The following is a 17740-nucleotide window of genomic DNA, read 5'->3' as shown; positions in this document are numbered from 1 at the left end:
TGATGGCTAAAACACATCACTATAGAGCCAAAAGGGTTGCTCTGAAGAGTTATTTTCTGTCTCTATAAGACTACTCGACTCCCAAAACCTATGTTTTGACACCAAAATGAAGTATATAGGCCTCATAGTTCCTGAAATATTATATCATCACTGCAACACATCAGCCATTTTTAAAAATATCGTCCAGAAAAAAAATCGGCCCGGAAATGAATCCCTGGACAACAACTTTTTACGGAGGTATATCTAGGGACCACGACTGTATTTTTTCATTGTTGGTCGAGTTCTCTTGCTAAAAGCTTATAGTCTGTGCTATCATAGGCAAGCACATGTCTAACAGGCATTATTGTGATGCCTCCCCATCTTTAAGGGGCCCCTCATCTGCAAGGAAAAAGACCAGGGGTAACTCTTTTGGAAAAGATTAGAGTCAAAAGAATTACAATGAAGGCCTTGTCATTTTTGGCTAAAGAAACTAAAGCACAAAATAACCCCAAATATAAATCTAAAGTACGTGACACAGTCTCTTCTAGTGACAGTGAGAAGGTGAAACATTGCTAAACATAAAAGAGAGAAGTATATTGGGAAGGAGTTATACACAGCTCTGCATTGACTTTGTTTGCCCTAAAGTGACAGAGTGGAGCTGCATACAAGCATCACCCCTGAGTGGTGACATCAGTTTCTGTTTAGACTATATCCACAGCTACATACGTGGATCTGAAGCTCTGCTCCCTTTCGTTAATTCTTTCGAGAATTAGATTCCAATGTGCAATGGAACAAAGTCACCAACAACGACTACAGGGTCCAAACCGTGTTGTGATTGTCTGAAACAGATGTCAGTGATGGATTGCACAAGGTCTGTCTCTGGTGCTTGGGTGCGGGGCACAACTCCAAGATGTATGAAGAATGTGCTTTTATGCACTTGAAGGTGATCTGGGACTGTGAAGCAAAGCTGTAGGTCTCTAAGCACCAATCAAGTAGCCTCGAACCACGCATAAGTCCCGCTGCTGCGGAAATCCAGGGCACAGACTTGTCCCTGCTCTCAAAGCCGCTGAAGTGAAAGGTCCTCGTCATGATCGAGGTTGTCCGGTAAGACAAAATCTAAGAAGAAAAGCAATAGAAGCAGGGCTCGATCCCCATCCAGCCACTCTCTTTCCAAAAGCAAGTCATGAAGGCATCAAGTTGCCAACAGATCTTGTTACTGATTTCTAGTTATGGACCCAATTCTTCATCTACTCCTGATGCACTCTGAATTTCCTAGGCCACTGACGACACTACAGCAGATCATGGCCTAAAAAGAGGCAGAGCTGCATACTTCTGCCACTCTTACTTCAGTGACTGGTGTGCCTTCAGGCCCCAAAGATTCCTAGGGGCCTCCAGACAAATTATTGCCGGCATATCTGTTTTCTGCATAGTCTGAGGTCCTTGAACCTGCTTCAGGTTCTGCACCGACACCATTGTTAGCTTCCACCCCGGCTCCAATATTCATGAGTCCTCTCTCCACACACGCAGGTGCAGACATCGCAGACACCAGGAGTTTAGAACCTGCCAACTCTGGTGTTCGGCCTTGAGCTAAATCTGCTTCAACTCCAACCGAAGTCGTGCCTTGGTTCAACTCTAGCACACCAGGTCCCACTATGCTCTGATTATGACAAAACTCTCCACTTTCTGTGAGGACTCATTTATTAAAGGCACCTTTTTGGTTCTGAATCCGATCAGTCTGACAATGATGACAATATGGATGGTTTACCCACACACTATGATGAGGATAAGTATTACTTGGACTTGCAAGAGGCCAGTGGGCTGGATGCCGTCCTGGAAACAGGGTCGGTGTCACCCACTGGACCCCCTACAGAGGAGTGTGCATCTTTTGCTGTGGTGATTAGATGTGCAACGGAAGTCCTAGACTTATAGCTACCGTCAGTAGATTCAAAACCAATGCACTGCCTGAAGTCCGGTGCCTGGGGAATATTCTAAAGGTGAGGAGTCTGCAGTAAAGAAGTATCCATCAGAATTGAATACTCTAACGCAGCGGATTGTGTCAATATCGTTCAAGATAGAGATGGTGCAGAGCAAAATTCCGCTTATACAAGCAGAAGATTACATGATCACAACTTATCTGTAAGATGCTTAACTTCATGTTCTCATAGGTAGGAAGGATCAAATGTATCTTTAGATTTTGCATCAAGGACCAGTACTATTAAATTCAAGTACTGCTATTTGTGATAAGATACCTAGACAGTAGGATACTCCATGCTCCAATATTACAGGACGTAGAGAATAGTTTAGAGATCATAAAAATGTGTTTAGAAAAAAATGGGTTTCTTTTGAATATCAAAAAATATCAACTGACTCCATCACAGGATCTAACATTAATTGGAGTCCGGTCCAGAACAGATGTTCACAAGGTGTTTCTTTTCTAGGAAAGAGTGTCAACGATATGATCACTGATTCAGGATCTTTGTGCGTTGAAGTTAGATCCCGACAGATTTTGTCTGAAGATCCAGGGTAATATGGCAACATGTATTTTTATAGTACCCTGGACTCGCCTTCATCTGAATGCTGTTGTAAATTATATACAGAAGTACTGGAACACTGGAATCACAGGACTTCAACGAATTGATTCCAGTGATGGAAGAACTAATGAAACTGAAGCAGCGGCTGCATCCATCTTCCCTGGAGGAGGGGCTATCTCTTTAACCAGTAAGCCAGAACGTTAACACAACGGATGACACTGTGGTGGGGTGGGGTGCATGGTTAAACGAGGTGCTGACTTAGGCATAATGGTCAAAGAAGAACAGTTGCCAATCTTCCAAATGGACGAAGAAGAAAATCGATTCTCAAAGCATTACTTTTTTTTCTTCCCCAGATAAAAGGTTGTCAAATATTGGTCAAGATCTTTGGAACTAAGATTTTTGGCATCACATATCAGACAGCTAGCAGTTAATTGTCAACTTTCTCCAAGAGCATCGGATATGAAGGGAAAGGAGAATACTCGTGAAGCCTCAGTGAAATCAATTTTTTTGTCTTCTCAATCCCAGTCTCTAAATCATCACAAGGTTTTTCGGGAGGTTTGTCAGAGATTCGGAGCCCCTTCCTGTTTGCAGATCAATCATCAAGTCCAAAGATTTTGCTTGAGGACTTGGATTCAGGGTGCCTGGGGAGTGGGTGGAATGACAGGAGTTAATGTATGTGTTCCCTCCAATCCCATTAATACAAATAAGGTTCTAGCCTGGTTGAAAGGATCCAACAGGGCGCTGATTCTTGCAGTTCCTCCTGTAGTTACTTGAAAGATGGCTGCTGTATAGGGCTTACTGCAGGTTCTTCAAGCTTTACAATTACATACTTGTGAAACATTGGGTTTAATTGAATAAAAATTTCTGACAATTAAGGTTACCTTTTCAACAATAATCACTTCAGCTGGAAGGGCTGAAGTATTGGGATCATTAATGTCTAGACCACCTTTTTATCCATGGTATTGTGCTATGAACTGATCGTTCAGTTATCCAAATGGCTCCTCCTGTTAATAATGCATGTCTGTACATTTTCTTCCCTGTTTTTTCCACAACCACGAACAATAGAAGATGAAATGTGGCATACAGTATATGTCAAGAGAGCAATCTGAATCTTTCAGAAAAGAACTGTTAATTTTCGTTTCACAGATCATTTGATGGTAACTTCTGGCCCCTCAAAGGCCATAAAGTACCATATTTTACCCAGAACAGGTGGATTAGATATACAATTGCCCTGGCTTACTCTTTGTTAGGAATAGATCCTCCAGAGGGCATCCAAGGAATAAGCAATAGAGGGTTAGAAACTTATTGGTCTGAGGTACCAGGAGTTTCCATGACAGAGAATTGCTGAGCAGGAACCTGGTCCACTATGAATGCTGTGGTTGGACATCTGACTGAATATGTGGGAGTCATCAAACTGACACTTGGTGTGGGGGGTCAACAATCTTGTCATGCCTTAAGACACTTGTATGCTTAATATTATATAAGCAGGGTCTTTGCATCTACTGGCTTAATATGTTTTTGTCTTATAAACCAATGGGAAAAACTCTGGTATTCCTCATAATCATTGACTGGTACGAGTACAGGGAACGTAGCGGTAACAATGAGATTACTTATCAGTAATCTTCATTACTCTTAGTCTTCCTCGTACTCATACCAGTCATTGCGCCCGCCCACCCAGTGTTTGACCTTTACCCTTTATACTTGGTATCTCCAGGAAGCCGCTAAGAAGTCAGCCCCTTCCCATACCTGATAAGTGAGGGGGGCGGGGCGAGAGTTACTAGCATTCATACTGTGTTATTTTCCTATCCAATGAGAGGTGGGACTTCACCTCTTAATGAATGACTGGTATGATTACAGGAAGTACTTAGGCATTTAATGGAGAGTACCAGTAAGTAATCAGGACATTTCCAACCTCCCACCGACCCACCCTTAGCTGCACATAGTCGTCTTTATACATAGTGTAGGTTGGACAACCTCCAGCGCCCCACTTCCTTGTGCACCGCCTTTGGTAAAATTCAGTTTAATTGTGGTCAAAATGGTAAGGATTAAGTACTTTTTTTTTTTCTAAACCGCTCTTCTCTGCCTCCACCCCCAATGAATCTGCCACAAGCCTGACATGCCGAAACTGAAGTCTTTTACGCTATATGACTGGAGTGTTTGTGGCGGTCTGTCAAAATTGAGCTAAAGCTATATAGTCAAACGAAAGAAACACCTCTTCCATGGAAACTCAGTCTCAACCATAAATAGAAAGTATACATGACTGACAATCCATATATACATTATATACATACATATGTGTGTGTGTGTGTGTATGTATATATATATGTATATATATATATATACACACACACACACACACACACACACACACACACACACAGAGGTAAGCAGCATAATTCTAGCTACACATAACAGAATAAATGGAAAAGGGAAACCTCATTCACTAAAGAAGCTGTGACCCTCAGGCAGTCGGATGACTGGTGTAATATCTGCTACACATCCGCTTTCTACTGAAGCCCGGCCACTCTCCTCGTTATCACAGCCTGCTGGTGCCAGTGCGCGTGGCTGCAGTCAGACTGCAGGAAAATGAACGCAAATGCTGAAGGAATTTCCATTACATGACCTCAGGGGACTTTCCACCAACTTTTTCACAAGTGCTGCCCATAAAATGCCCCCCTCGATCTCAGCCCAGATTTTGTGAGAAAGTATTGTTCATTTTGTGTGCGCCTGGTATATTTCTTCCTCGTTCAAGTCTATTACGTCAAATGAACTTCCACCGGAAGTTTTAAGCCTGCTACATTTAAATGCAGGTATTTAGGTATTTCCCTCTTCGGAAGGTAACACCCACCAGGGGAGTAAAACTTGCAAAGATCAAAGCACAGTGATACTGGGAAAAGCTGTCGGTAGAAAGAGAATCATAACTTTTCTTGACCTTACCTACAAAGAAAGCTACTTAACCCCCTTCCCTTTACACTTTCCGATTTGTAATACATACATGCTGCTATCTGCGGCCGGTTTTAGCGCTGGTGGCGCCCTGTGCGACAGTATATCTTGGCACCCCCCACCCCATGACCATCTCCTCGGATTCACCCACTATCACCCTGCAAATGTGCCTCATCTCTCCATAGGCCCTCTTTCACATACATTCATTTGTTTTAAAGCGTTTGTAAAGGCTTCTTTACTAATCCACTCAGCTAACCACATAAAATATAGTTCTGTTCTCTGCAGCAGGCACTTTAACCCTGTACACCAGTGGTTACCAACCAATGGTCCAGGGATCCCTGGAGGCCCGCAAAGCCTCCTCAGGGTGTCCGCGACTGCTTAAAATTTTTTTTAATCTTCATCAGACTAGGTCCCAAGCTTTAAGTAATGACTCAGTGAGGGGGTCCCTGGATTCCACTAATGATTCAGTGTCGGGTCCCCGGGTTCCAGTAATGATAAAGTGGGGGTCCACAGAAGTCAAAAGGTTGGGAACCACTGCTCTACGCTCCATTATGGCGATTCAAAGCTGCTGCTATACAAAACTCCCATCTTTCTCTCTACCAGGAACATTAATCATGAGAGGTACCTTGACATGTTAATTGCTTCCTGAAGGCTGGACACACAAGGAACTTTTCAGCAGGTGCTTTTTAAATAGCAAGTTTCGTAAGTCATTGCTAAACACAGTGCATTCCCCCCCCCCCAGGTCAGCACCCGGTGCGGCTGCACCGCCCTAAAGCCAGCCCTGCTGCTATTCAATAATATATTGGGACTATCTAAGGATGCTTTGAGGCGACCATTAGATGGCGTGTTGGCACTACATACAACAAAAGCAGACGGGCACAGGCCACAACTCTATGAAAAAACCCTCCACATTTCGTCTTCAACTTTCTCTAGTGAGTTATCACCCTAGAGAGGGCAGAGCTGAAAAGGAGTTGAGAGAACAACAAGATGGTGGGTAAGGAGAGGGTGGGCCGGAGAGTGAACACTTGGTCATGGGACAAAAGAGTGTGTGATGGAAGGTGGGCAATACGTGGAGATGTAACTGTGTGGAGTGAGACATTCGCTGAGTTGGTGCTGGTCGGTGGGTTAAGAGAGGACATCAAGTCGGGGAGGAATTGAGGCTCAATGAGTTATAGCAGTGGTTCCCAACCTGTGGTCGGGGGACCCCTGGGGGTCCGCGAAGCCTCCTCTGTGGGTCCGGGACTACTTAGAAAAGTAAATAGATTAATAAAGTATATATATAAAGAAGCTAAATGTACAACTGAAAATTTTTAAAAGTACTGTAAATGTGAAGGAATTGGAAATTGGAAGCTAAAATTAAATTAGCACCCTCAGATTAATTCATGTGAGCAGTGCAAGTGCATCAAACAGAATAGTATGGACGATGAGTGGCCTCAATTACATTTAGAAAAGCTCCAACCTTTATATTAATGTTAAATTTTTTATATTTTTTATGTGTTTGAGAATTAAATAAATGTGTAACCATTTGTGTAATTGTTTGATGAATGTATTTTTCTGTATTTTGTGTGTGTTGTTTTGCGGTTTAAGTAATCAAAGGTATAAGCAGGGATCCCCGGCTTCCAATAATGACTCAGTGGGGGTCCCTGAGTTCCAGTCATGATTAAGTGGGGGACCCCAGAAGTCAAAAGGTTGGGGACCACTGAGTCAGAGGGTGTTGGTTTGTGGTTACATATTTCAAGGTTGGTGGGTTATGCTGGTGAATGGGGTCAGATTTGGTGGATAGGGATGATAGAGCAGTTACATTTACCAGATCCAATGGGGAGAAGGTAGGTGGGCAGGCAGCTGGGGCAGCAGTCAAACAGTTGCTTGGCAGTGCCAGGGGGCGTTCGTAGGGTGTGCAATCCAGGAGGATGGGTGAACTGCCAGCAGTGGGCTTTCAGTGGATATGGCAACAGCTGAGAAACTGGTGGGCAGCGGAAGTGGTGGACAGTGCACTGTGAAGCAATATGGACAATCAACAGTGGGTGGGTAAATAGATTGTAGAACAGCTGATCAGTAGTGGGCGTGGTGGACAGTGGGCGATGGGCATGCATGGTGAACAGTCAGGGATTGTCAAAAGTTAGCAAAGTACACAGCAGACCTTATGTGGTGCGGAAAGTTATTGAGGAATGGTAGGTGTTCAGTTTCTAGGTATGGATCCTATATCTACAAACTCCTCTACACCACAACAGTACAGTATTAAATATGGTGTCGTTGGTATTTAAAGAGGCTCTTAATTGTCATACTGCGTTTCCTTTTTTACTGTGAGAAGTACCTATGAAAGTGTTTCTTTCAACATGTTTACATCCACAATTAAAATGGAAAATTTCTCAACCTGCTATAACCCTTACAATCCTGCATGAAAAGTTGACCTTCCCTCGCTTATGTTTTTTAAAGTCGCCTTGTGCTTCTTTATACCTTCTGTCTCCCTCGTCTGTGAACAAGTTACTCTAAACATCTCATACCTGCTTTAAAGCTCTTTGGAAAACGTAACAATATCTGTTAATTCCAGCTAGGAATTGTGTCTCTCTTAGCCCCCTCCAATGATCACATCTATGTTGACAATTGCCACAAAGAAACTGACGTGAATGCATGGGGTGAGCGTGCAAAACTAACCCCAATAACCAGTTGAGTGACCACTAATTTGGCTCCCGAGTAGCGTCCTACTTGCCGCACAGCGCTCCAACGCCTCATCGGGGTAGTAAGCGCTATACAAATATAATTTATTACATTTAACACTATTAATCCTAAACGTTTCATTTTGACACAAATGGCTGATTTATGATTAAAAGCTTTTGAAACCTCAAATTGGGGGTTAATCAGTGAGTTCCTACCTTCCACATAGGCATATGTATTTAAAGTTTTTTGTGTAGTGCCACATGGAAGTCTTGGTGCGTTTAGGGAGGGATGGTAAAAGGAGGGTGACAATTACACACTAGGGTAATGGCCTTCAAACGCTTTTAATGTTTGGTCTCACACCCACACAATATTATTTCATCAGCAGTCAACATCCCTCAATGCAAACCTATTTGTCATAATTATTGTATAAGATGTGCAACGTTGCAATAAAGTAAGGTAATGTTGGTCGGGCTTAAGGACTCACTTTCTAACAAATGGGGACAAAAATAGGAAGGGGTAAGACTTTTTCATTTATATGCCGCATGAAACATAGAAACCAAGCCAAATATTTCAAGTGAGAATGCAGGCTCGACGACCACTTCTCAAAAAATTAATCAAAACGTTCAGTGTCATTTGTTTCTTCCCTGCTCCACGATTATTTTGTGAAATAAAAAGAATATGTATCGCATGCAAAGAAGTCAAAGTATTTGATGGACTTTAAAAAGCGCCCAAGGAATGTTGATAGAATTCATTATTTATTCCTGCTTTTTATTTTTTCATATCACCGTACAGAGCTGGCAATTAGTCCCATGTCATGTATAACACCAACTACATCTAATGCTGACTTTGTAGCCAAAAAGCACTTTGTGCTGGGATATTTATGCCCATGCTTAGAAGGTAAAGAGTGGAACTACAAGTCCCAACATGCAACGTGCTAAAATGCAAAGACTGGCTGGGTGTCCTGCACAGGACAAGCACCACTTTGAAGCTATGAACATGTTCAACCTCTCAAGCACAGCAGTTCTGTTCATTCATCCTTATAAAAGGCAGACTCGGTACATGGCTGCCAACAAGCCATCAGCAGAATGTCACCCTAAACTATGTCATCACTTCATTTACCGGAAGAGAGGCGGCTGCATTATTTCGAGGCCTTCGGCACTGCCCTCAGCCAGGACAAGAGTGACAGGAGATGCCACGGGTGCCCGGTTATGGGGCGCGTTAAGACTGCTCGGCTTTCTTTCACTCGACCATAGAGTACTGGCCTTCGGCCTGGGGCGTCTCTATGCGCCTCGGGTACAGGATGTGTGCCCCTCTTGCCCTCCACACCACAGTTGGAAGACCACTGGCCCTGGAAACTAAATGTCACACTCAAGACTAATCTATGCAACATTCACAGAGCAAACTCCTGTTGTGTTGGAAGGAGGTTACTCGGTGGGGCTGGAAGAATTTTCGGAGTGGGGGGCGGGGGGTGCTGCCATCAGTAAGGTCGTAGGGAACCTGAAAAACCCAAGTCTTACACAAAAAAGCAAGCGTAGTAAACGACAGTGGTGCATTTTGGAACACAATGTCGCAAATATTTTACTAAAAGAAGGTGTGCGAGAGCACTGTCGTTCACAGAGGCACATTTTCCACTGAAATGGCCTTAAAATTCTCACTGACATGCCGCGTTAACTGATGACACTGCTCAGTGCACGAATGATGTGTGAGAAAGGGGTTCTGAGGATATTTATCATTTGTGCATAACCAAGGGAAGTGCCTTAATTTGTGTAAATCCTAACAAACTATTTGTACCTATCACACTTCAGAAAGTGCTTCATTTGTACTTTCCTAACTGCTGATATACTTTGAAACATTTGTGGATTTCAGATTTTGTTGTGTTAGGAAAAAAAGTCAATATCCAACCTAGAGCCTTTCGCTCACTCAGCAAGATTGTCACGCAGTTCACATTACAACAACCTCTCAGTTTGCAGTGCAGAGAAATAAAAGTAAACACCAATGTCCATGTTACAAGAATAAGCTACAGTAATCCAGGGACATTTGACTTGTGTCTTCGAACGCACAGCAAATGTGACGAGATAAAAACAAACTTTAAAGGGGTCATTATTGTTCGTTCACCGCCTGAACTCCAAAAGGGATGTTTTGGGGTATGCTTCACCCCCCGCCCCCCCAATACACACACGCTTCCAGCCCCCCAGGGTTAACCAGCAAAAAAGCCCTTGCATAAGATTGTTCACTTAATGAAAAAAAATGCAAATATCTTTTGGGATCTGGATTGATAACACAACATATATAATATATATAAAGTGGGCCCTAGTTCAGCATCCTACAACCAAAAGCTTCTTTGGATCGGTGTCTTACAGCCAATGGCTAGGTACAAAGTATATCACATATTAACTCAACCCAGAGACATATTTCTGACATACATACACACCTTTTGAGGGACTGTGGTCAGCCCTCTTCATTCATTGCTCTTTTCAACTTTTACAATTTGTGTCCACCCGCAGTGTGGGGCAAGGTCTCAGCCCCCTTCAGCCATTGCCTCCCTTGCACTGCAAATGAAATACCAGTTTGCCTTACTACATGTCCACACCCTGCTCAGAAGAAAGCACCCTTCAATGCCAGGGATTTTATTTGTTTTAGTAATTCTTGTCTGTTTGAAATATGTCTTCAATTTAGTTCAAAGCAAATAATAACTTGTTTGCACCAGTAAGCATCATCTAAATACATCTGTCTGCTATGGATCACTTACATTCCACAATTAAAATTACATGTGACGATTAATTTGTTTAAATTAAAAAACGTATTGCAAATATGTCTCCCACTATTAGACAACCATAAAAAAAAATTAAGTTGGCAGCATGTTTGAAATTAACACAATAATCAAATAACCACTGAGACAGCTTGTCAAGACCAGTGTTTGACTTCACCATCACCAACAGCATCTCCACCACCAATAATATCACCACCAGCAATAACACACCGTCACCAATACCATCATCCTCAATACCACCATCATCAATACTAATGGAGCCAACTCCACCACCAATATCACCACCAGCAATAACACACCACCACCAATACCATCATCCTCAATACCACCATCATCAATACTAATGGAGCCAACTCCACCACCAATATCACCACTACCAATAACACACCGTCACCAATACCATCATCCTCAATACCACCATCATCAATACTAAAGGAGCCAACTCCACCACCAATATCACCACTACCAATAACACACCACCACCAATACCATCATCCTCAATAACACCAACATCAATACTAAAGGAGCCAACTCCACAACCAATATCACCACTACCAATAACATAGCACCAATACCATCATCCTCAATACCACCAACATTAATACTAAAGGAACCAACACCATCACTAATAATATCACCACTACCAATTACACACAACACCATTACCATCATCATCAATACTAATGGAGCCAACTCCACCACCAATATCACCACTACCAATAACACACCACCCCCAATACCATCATCCTCAATACCACCAACATCAATACTAAAGAAACCAACACCATCACCAATAATATCACCACGACCAATAACCCACCACCACCAATACGATCATCCTCAATACCACCAACATCAATACTAAAGGAACCAACACCACCACCAATATCATCACTGCCAATAACGCACCACCACCAGTACCATCCTGCTCAATACCACCAACATCAATACTAAAGGAACCAACACCACCACTACCAATAATATACCACCAATACCATCATCCTCAATACCACCAACATTAATACTAAAGGAACCAACACCATCACTACAGGGAAGTGGAATTCCTATCGCCCGACGCCCAGGACATCTTGTTTGGGGTCAAGGGCAACAAGTTTTTATGTTTACTTTGTCCTTGGGACAAGTAGGCCCAACCCTCTGCAGCACAAACCCTTTGGCTGCTTGTTTACAGAGAGTGGAACTCTCTGCAGTTGAGGTAATGTGTTTCCATAAGATAAGGCTGTTCGAAGTTGTATTTATGGTTCATTATTTCAAAGCCTTCATTATTAGGGTGAGTGCTGTAAATAAATTTTTTAAGGTCACACTTCACTACTGACGTTGGTTCCAGTACAAAAAATAAATAAATGTGTATACACATGTTTGAAAAGTTTAGGCTATGAGGCTAAGTATAATGCTCCCTGAATGCTCTCTGATTAGATGCAAATGAAGTGTCATTTAGTAAAATGTGTTGATGCATGCTAGTATTTCCCAAAAATATTTCTAATGGGAAATCAGTGTAACCATTTTCAACACGAATATGGGAAGCATGAAAATAAACAAACACTGACAAAGCCAACTGATCTGACATATTTTTATAAGTCTTTTAGTTTCATCAATGCGTGTCTTGTTTTGACATGGCTTTTGTAACACTTTATTGTTGTGGGAGCTACCAGGCCCTCAACATTGTAACAAACACTGGCAAACCCCCCCCAAAAAGTTTTTGAACTCTAAAAGCACACGTTTCCACCAGTGGCATAACAAAGGCCCCGCAGCCGCCCTCCAGGGGGCCCCTTCAGCACAGCACCTGCCCTGAGTGAGTCTAGAGAGGGGGCTCCTCCATGTTCTTTGCAAAGGGGCACCCTCCAATTTCGTTACGTCACTGATTGCCACTGTAGTTCCTGACACTGAACAAAACTACTTTGTGTGCCAATATGCTCCTTGTGGAAGAGCAGAATGCGATCACTCACAGTAAAGCCAGCCGAAAGAGAGAGAAATAGAAGTTTAATAAAAACAAAATGTCTTTGTTAACATCAGACCTAATTAGGGACCAAGACCCACATGTAGGTAGCTTTTTGCATGTCGCAAACAACGACTTTCGCTGTTTGCGAGGTGCAAAAAGCACATTGCGATGCACAAACCCAGTTTTGCGATTCGGTAACCTGGTTACTGAATCGCAAAACGGGTTGTCGCAATTAGGAAGGGGTGTTCCCTTCCTAACTGCGACTTGAAGTGCAATGTAGGATTGTTTTGTGACCGCGAAAGTGGGCGCAAACCATTTGCAGTTTGCACCCATTTCAAATGGGTGCTAACACTTTCGCAAAAGGGAAGGGGTCCCCATGGGACCCCTTCCCCATTGTGAATGTCACTGTAAACATTTTTTCAGAGCAGGCAGTGGTCCAGCTGAAAAAATTTAACGAAGAAGTTTCATTTTTCGTTTTTGTAATGCATCTCGTTTTCCTTTAAGGAAAACGGGCTGCATTACAAAAAAAAAAAAGAAACTGCTTTATTGAAAAGCAGTAACAGACATGGTGGTCTGCTGTCTCCAGCAAGCCACCATCCCTGTGAGGTCCGCTATTCGCAAGGGGGTTGCAAATTGCGACCCACTTCATGATTATTCATTAGGTGGGCATTTGCGAAGCCCTTGCGAATCACAGATGGCGTCAGGGACACCATCCTACATTCGGATTTGCGACTCGCAATTTGCGAGTCGCAAATCTGAACCTACCTACATGTGGCCCCAAATTCTTAAAGAAAGTCACAAAAGTGCACCCATGGTATATGTCGTACCCCTATAAAATATTTGTGAACTGTATTTTAGCATGGGTAAATACGCATGTGTAGATTTGCTCATGTGAAAATCTATTGAGCATTTGCAAGTTCATTTTCCCTTCCTCCACTTTCTTCCCAACCCTGGAAGAAGTTCTAATTCTGCCATTGTCAGGAGTAAATGTCCAACCTTTCTTATTATGGGAAAATATTAGAGAGAAGCTGGTGAAAATCTTTAAAACATACAGGTTAGTAGGTTTGCAGACTCAAAGGCATTCCAGCCCTGGAACTATTGCTTACTGCTTCCTCCAGCCCCAGTATGGAGATCTGCAGAAAGGTGGCAAAATAAGGAAATTGCTACAGTAGGGATTGAAATTGCAAGTATTCAAGCCCTACTATGGTAGTAGCCCTGGCATAATCAGAGAGGCTATTATCAGAGTTCTTACATAATGAGATTGCTGCCATAATTTGTCGCCACACTACATGGCACCAAAGGGACAAGTAGATCTTTTTACAGGACAAGTAGATTTGAGAAGCAACCTGTCCCCTGGACAAGTAGATATTTTAATAAATTCCACACCCCTGCACTAATAATATCACCACTACCAATAACACACATCGCCATCATCCTCAATACCACCAACATCAATACTAAAGGAACCAACTCCACCACCAGTAAAATCACCCTCAGTACCACCAACATCAATACTAAAGGAACCATCCCCACCAACAATAACACACCACCACCCATACCATCATCCACAATATCTCCAACACCAATACTAAAAGAACCATCCCTACCACCAATAATATCACCACTGTCAATAACAAACCACCACCCATACCATCATCCACAATACCTCCAACATCAATACTAAAGGAACCAACTTCACAACCAATAATATCACAACTGCCAATAACACACTAATACCATCATGCTCAATACCACCAACATGAATACTAAAGGAACCAACTCCACTGCCAATATCACCACTACCAACAACATACCATCATTCTCAATACCACCAACATTCATACTAAAGGAACCAACACCATCACTAATAATATCACCACTACCAATAACACACAGCACCATTACCATCATCCTCAATACCTCCAACACTAATACTAAAGAAACCAACTCCATCAACAATAACATCACCACTGCCAATAACACACCACCACCAATGCTATCATGCTCAATACCACCAACATCAATGCTAAAGGAACCAACTCCACCCTAATAATATTACCTCTACCAATAACACACCACCAACAATGCATCAATCTCAGTACCATCAATATCAATAATAATAATAAAAGACCCACAGTACCACAACACCACGACCAAACATCGGCAAAGCCAAGACGCCTAGCTTTAACTTCCCATCGCCTGGAAACATCCTTGCTGCGTGCCTTTGCTTACACGCCTTGTGCGCAGCGTTTGCTCGTTTATACTTCCCTTGCGAGTTTAGTGTCGCACCCCCAAATCCCCTTGTTTTACTCCCGCCTGTGGGTAGAGTGGACCGGGTGAGGCCACGAGGGCTACCTGACCGGTAGGGGATGGGTGAGATGGGGCAGTTCGCGGAGGGCGGCACAGCCCCTGGATGGCTGCAGTCGGTGGAAGGGTAGAGGGCAGAGGACACACGTAAAAGTACAGACGCGGAGGGGTAAGAAAGGATGCTGTCAGGGGTGCTCCCGGTGGGTACAGGGGTACCTGGGGTGGGTATCTGCACTCCAGTTGGCTAAGGGGCCTCTTGGTGGGTCTCTGTGCCAATGGTGGGTAGGGCAGACCCGGTGAGTAGGGGTGGTCTTGTTTGGACACTGTCAGGGGTGCTGCTGCTGGGTACAGGGGTACTTGGGAGGGGGGGGGGGGGGGGGTAGCTGCACTCCAGCTGGCTAAGGGCTCTCTTGGTGGGTATCTGTGCCGATGGTGGGTATGGCAAACCAGGTGAGTAGGTTTGGTCTTGTTTGGGAACTGTCAGGAGTGCTGCCGGTGGGTACAGGGGTACCTGGGGTGGGCAGCTGCACTCCAGCTGGCTCTTTGTGGGTATATGTGCCGATGGTGAGTAGGGCAAACCAGGTGAGTAGGTTTGGTCTTGTTTGGGAACTGTCAGGGGTGCTGCCGGTGGGTACAGGGGTATCTGTGCCGATGGTGAGTAGGGCAGACCAGGTGAGCAGGTGTGGTCTTGTTTGGGCACTGTCAGGCGTGCTGCCGGTGGGTACAGGGGTATCTGTGCCGATGGTGAGTAGGGCAGACCAGGTGAGCAGGTGTGGTCTTGTTTGGGCACTGTCAGGGGTGCTGCCGGTGGGTACAGGGGTATCTGTGCCGATGGTGAGTAGGGCAGACCAGGTGAGCAGGTGTGGTCTTGTTTGGGCACTGTCAGGCGTGCTGCCGGTGGGTACAGGGGTACCTGGGGTGGGTAGCTGCACACCAGCTGGCTAAGGGTCCCCTTGGCCGCTAGGGGCTCTCTTGGTGGGTATCTGTGCCGATGGTGAGTAGGACAGACCAGGTGAGCAGGGCTGTTTTTCTGGGTGCAGTTATGCGCGGACCCGGTGAGGGGCCGTGGCCAGTAGCTTGTGGGTGGGTGCATGTGCCCTGCGGGTGACAGGGGCAGGCGTTGGCGGACAGCTGGTAAATAAGAGTGGTGGGGACGCCTCCGCGGTTCAGAAGGGGGGGGTCCAGGTGACTATCGAGGGCCCCATACTCACCACCTCCGAGAGTTTGAGGAAGAAGCGCAGTTGCTTGAGATGCAGCCATCCCACACAGGTGCGCCCCTCTTTGTCCGTATTCGGGGTGACGGTGTTGTTGTAGACAGGAGCACCATCTTCCGTCATGGCTGCTCCGGTAACACGAACAGACCAACGACAAACAACTCTAAGCAAAATCCCAAGGACCGCCCCGGGCCACCTCCCCTGCCTCGAAGCACAGACGGCCCGGCTCCTAAGCGCCTAGACGCCAGCTGCAGCCCCCCGCAGCGCTGTACCACCAGGTCAAGGCGCACGGAAGCAGGAGCCCGACGAAAGGGACAAACTCCAAACCGAAAGTGAAAGCTGTAGCTCCCGGAGGTGCCCAGCCCAGGAGGGAGGAGCTGTCGCTGCCTCGGCTGAGGGGCGACGGTAGTGTACACAGAGCTTCAGTGTGGCGCCCCCCTCTGTCAAAACAAGAAACACATGACCAGATCCGAGAAACTTTCAACCACAAGTCTTGATTTCTGCAGAGGCTGGCACTCTATGGTTGCCAGGAAATAAGTCGAAGTTTTATTTGCCTCGGGTTATTATTCATTTTTCTTCCTTTCTTTTTAAACAGCTCCCCCCACCCCCCCTGTTTTGCGTTGCGCGGCCCCAGCGTGCAAATGTAGTGGTTGTGAAAGAACAAATCGTCCCGGTGATAACACACTTCGGAAAAGCCTGCCGGGAGGAAGCGGGCGTCTCCTCCTCGTGAACCGCGCGTTGTGCTCGCTGCTCCCTCCTGCAACAACCCGCAGCGGCATCTCGGGCAGACCTGCACAATGCAGGGAGGGGCAGCTTCTCTCAGATCCTAACACCGGTTACACACAACAAAGTGTTAGCCTTTTTGAACGTTTGCACCAGTAAAAGACGAAGTAACTTTTAAAAAGAGATGTAGCAAAGAAAACTTGAAAGTTTGGCTAGTGTTTATCTACGCCTGGAGGATTTTTTTTCTTCTTTTCCAAGGTGTATTGCTTTTCACACGAACTGTGTTTGAATTTCCAAATTGTAAAATTCTAAATTGTAGGCATTTCCCCAAACTATACCCACGTTTCAAGTAGGATATTCTTAATGTTTCTGCGTATCTTTTTACATACCAAATGTTAAAATTATGCATTGGCAAAGCCCACAGGTCTGCTGTTAATGTGCACATGCCAGTGTTTAATTTGTGCTTGTTGTTTCCGGTGCTGGCACCAGTACTTCATTTTGAGGGCCGGTGTTTAGTCTTCTGCCTCAAGCATTTGCTGCGAGCAAAACACACATATGGGAAAGACGGAGGAAGAGAAAAAACGAAAAAGCGTCACAAAGGTACAAAGCAGAAAGTTGCTAGAGTGAGCTGAAGGCGCAGGGAGTGGCTGCAAATTGA

At 44.6% G+C, this 17740-nt stretch overlaps 1 protein-coding gene across 1 annotated transcript in view; it reads right to left on the bottom strand.

The window, feature by feature from the left end:
* The window catches only part of CMTM6 (CKLF like MARVEL transmembrane domain containing 6), an 84195-nt gene extending 67502 nt beyond the window's left edge, over positions 1-16693 (bottom strand). Inside the window, exon 1 of the mRNA XM_069211992.1 lies at positions 16357-16693. Within this exon, the coding sequence (XP_069068093.1) occupies positions 16357-16482 (126 nt within the window). The 5' untranslated portion in view covers positions 16483-16693. The remainder of the gene's footprint in view (positions 1-16356) is intronic.
* Between the last annotated feature and the right edge of the window lie 1047 nt (positions 16694-17740).

This window comes from Pleurodeles waltl, chromosome 10 (genome assembly GCF_031143425.1).
Source record: "Pleurodeles waltl isolate 20211129_DDA chromosome 10, aPleWal1.hap1.20221129, whole genome shotgun sequence".
NCBI classification, from domain to species: Eukaryota; Metazoa; Chordata; class Amphibia; order Caudata; family Salamandridae; genus Pleurodeles; species Pleurodeles waltl.
This window is presented reverse-complemented; position numbering and strand designations above follow the sequence as displayed.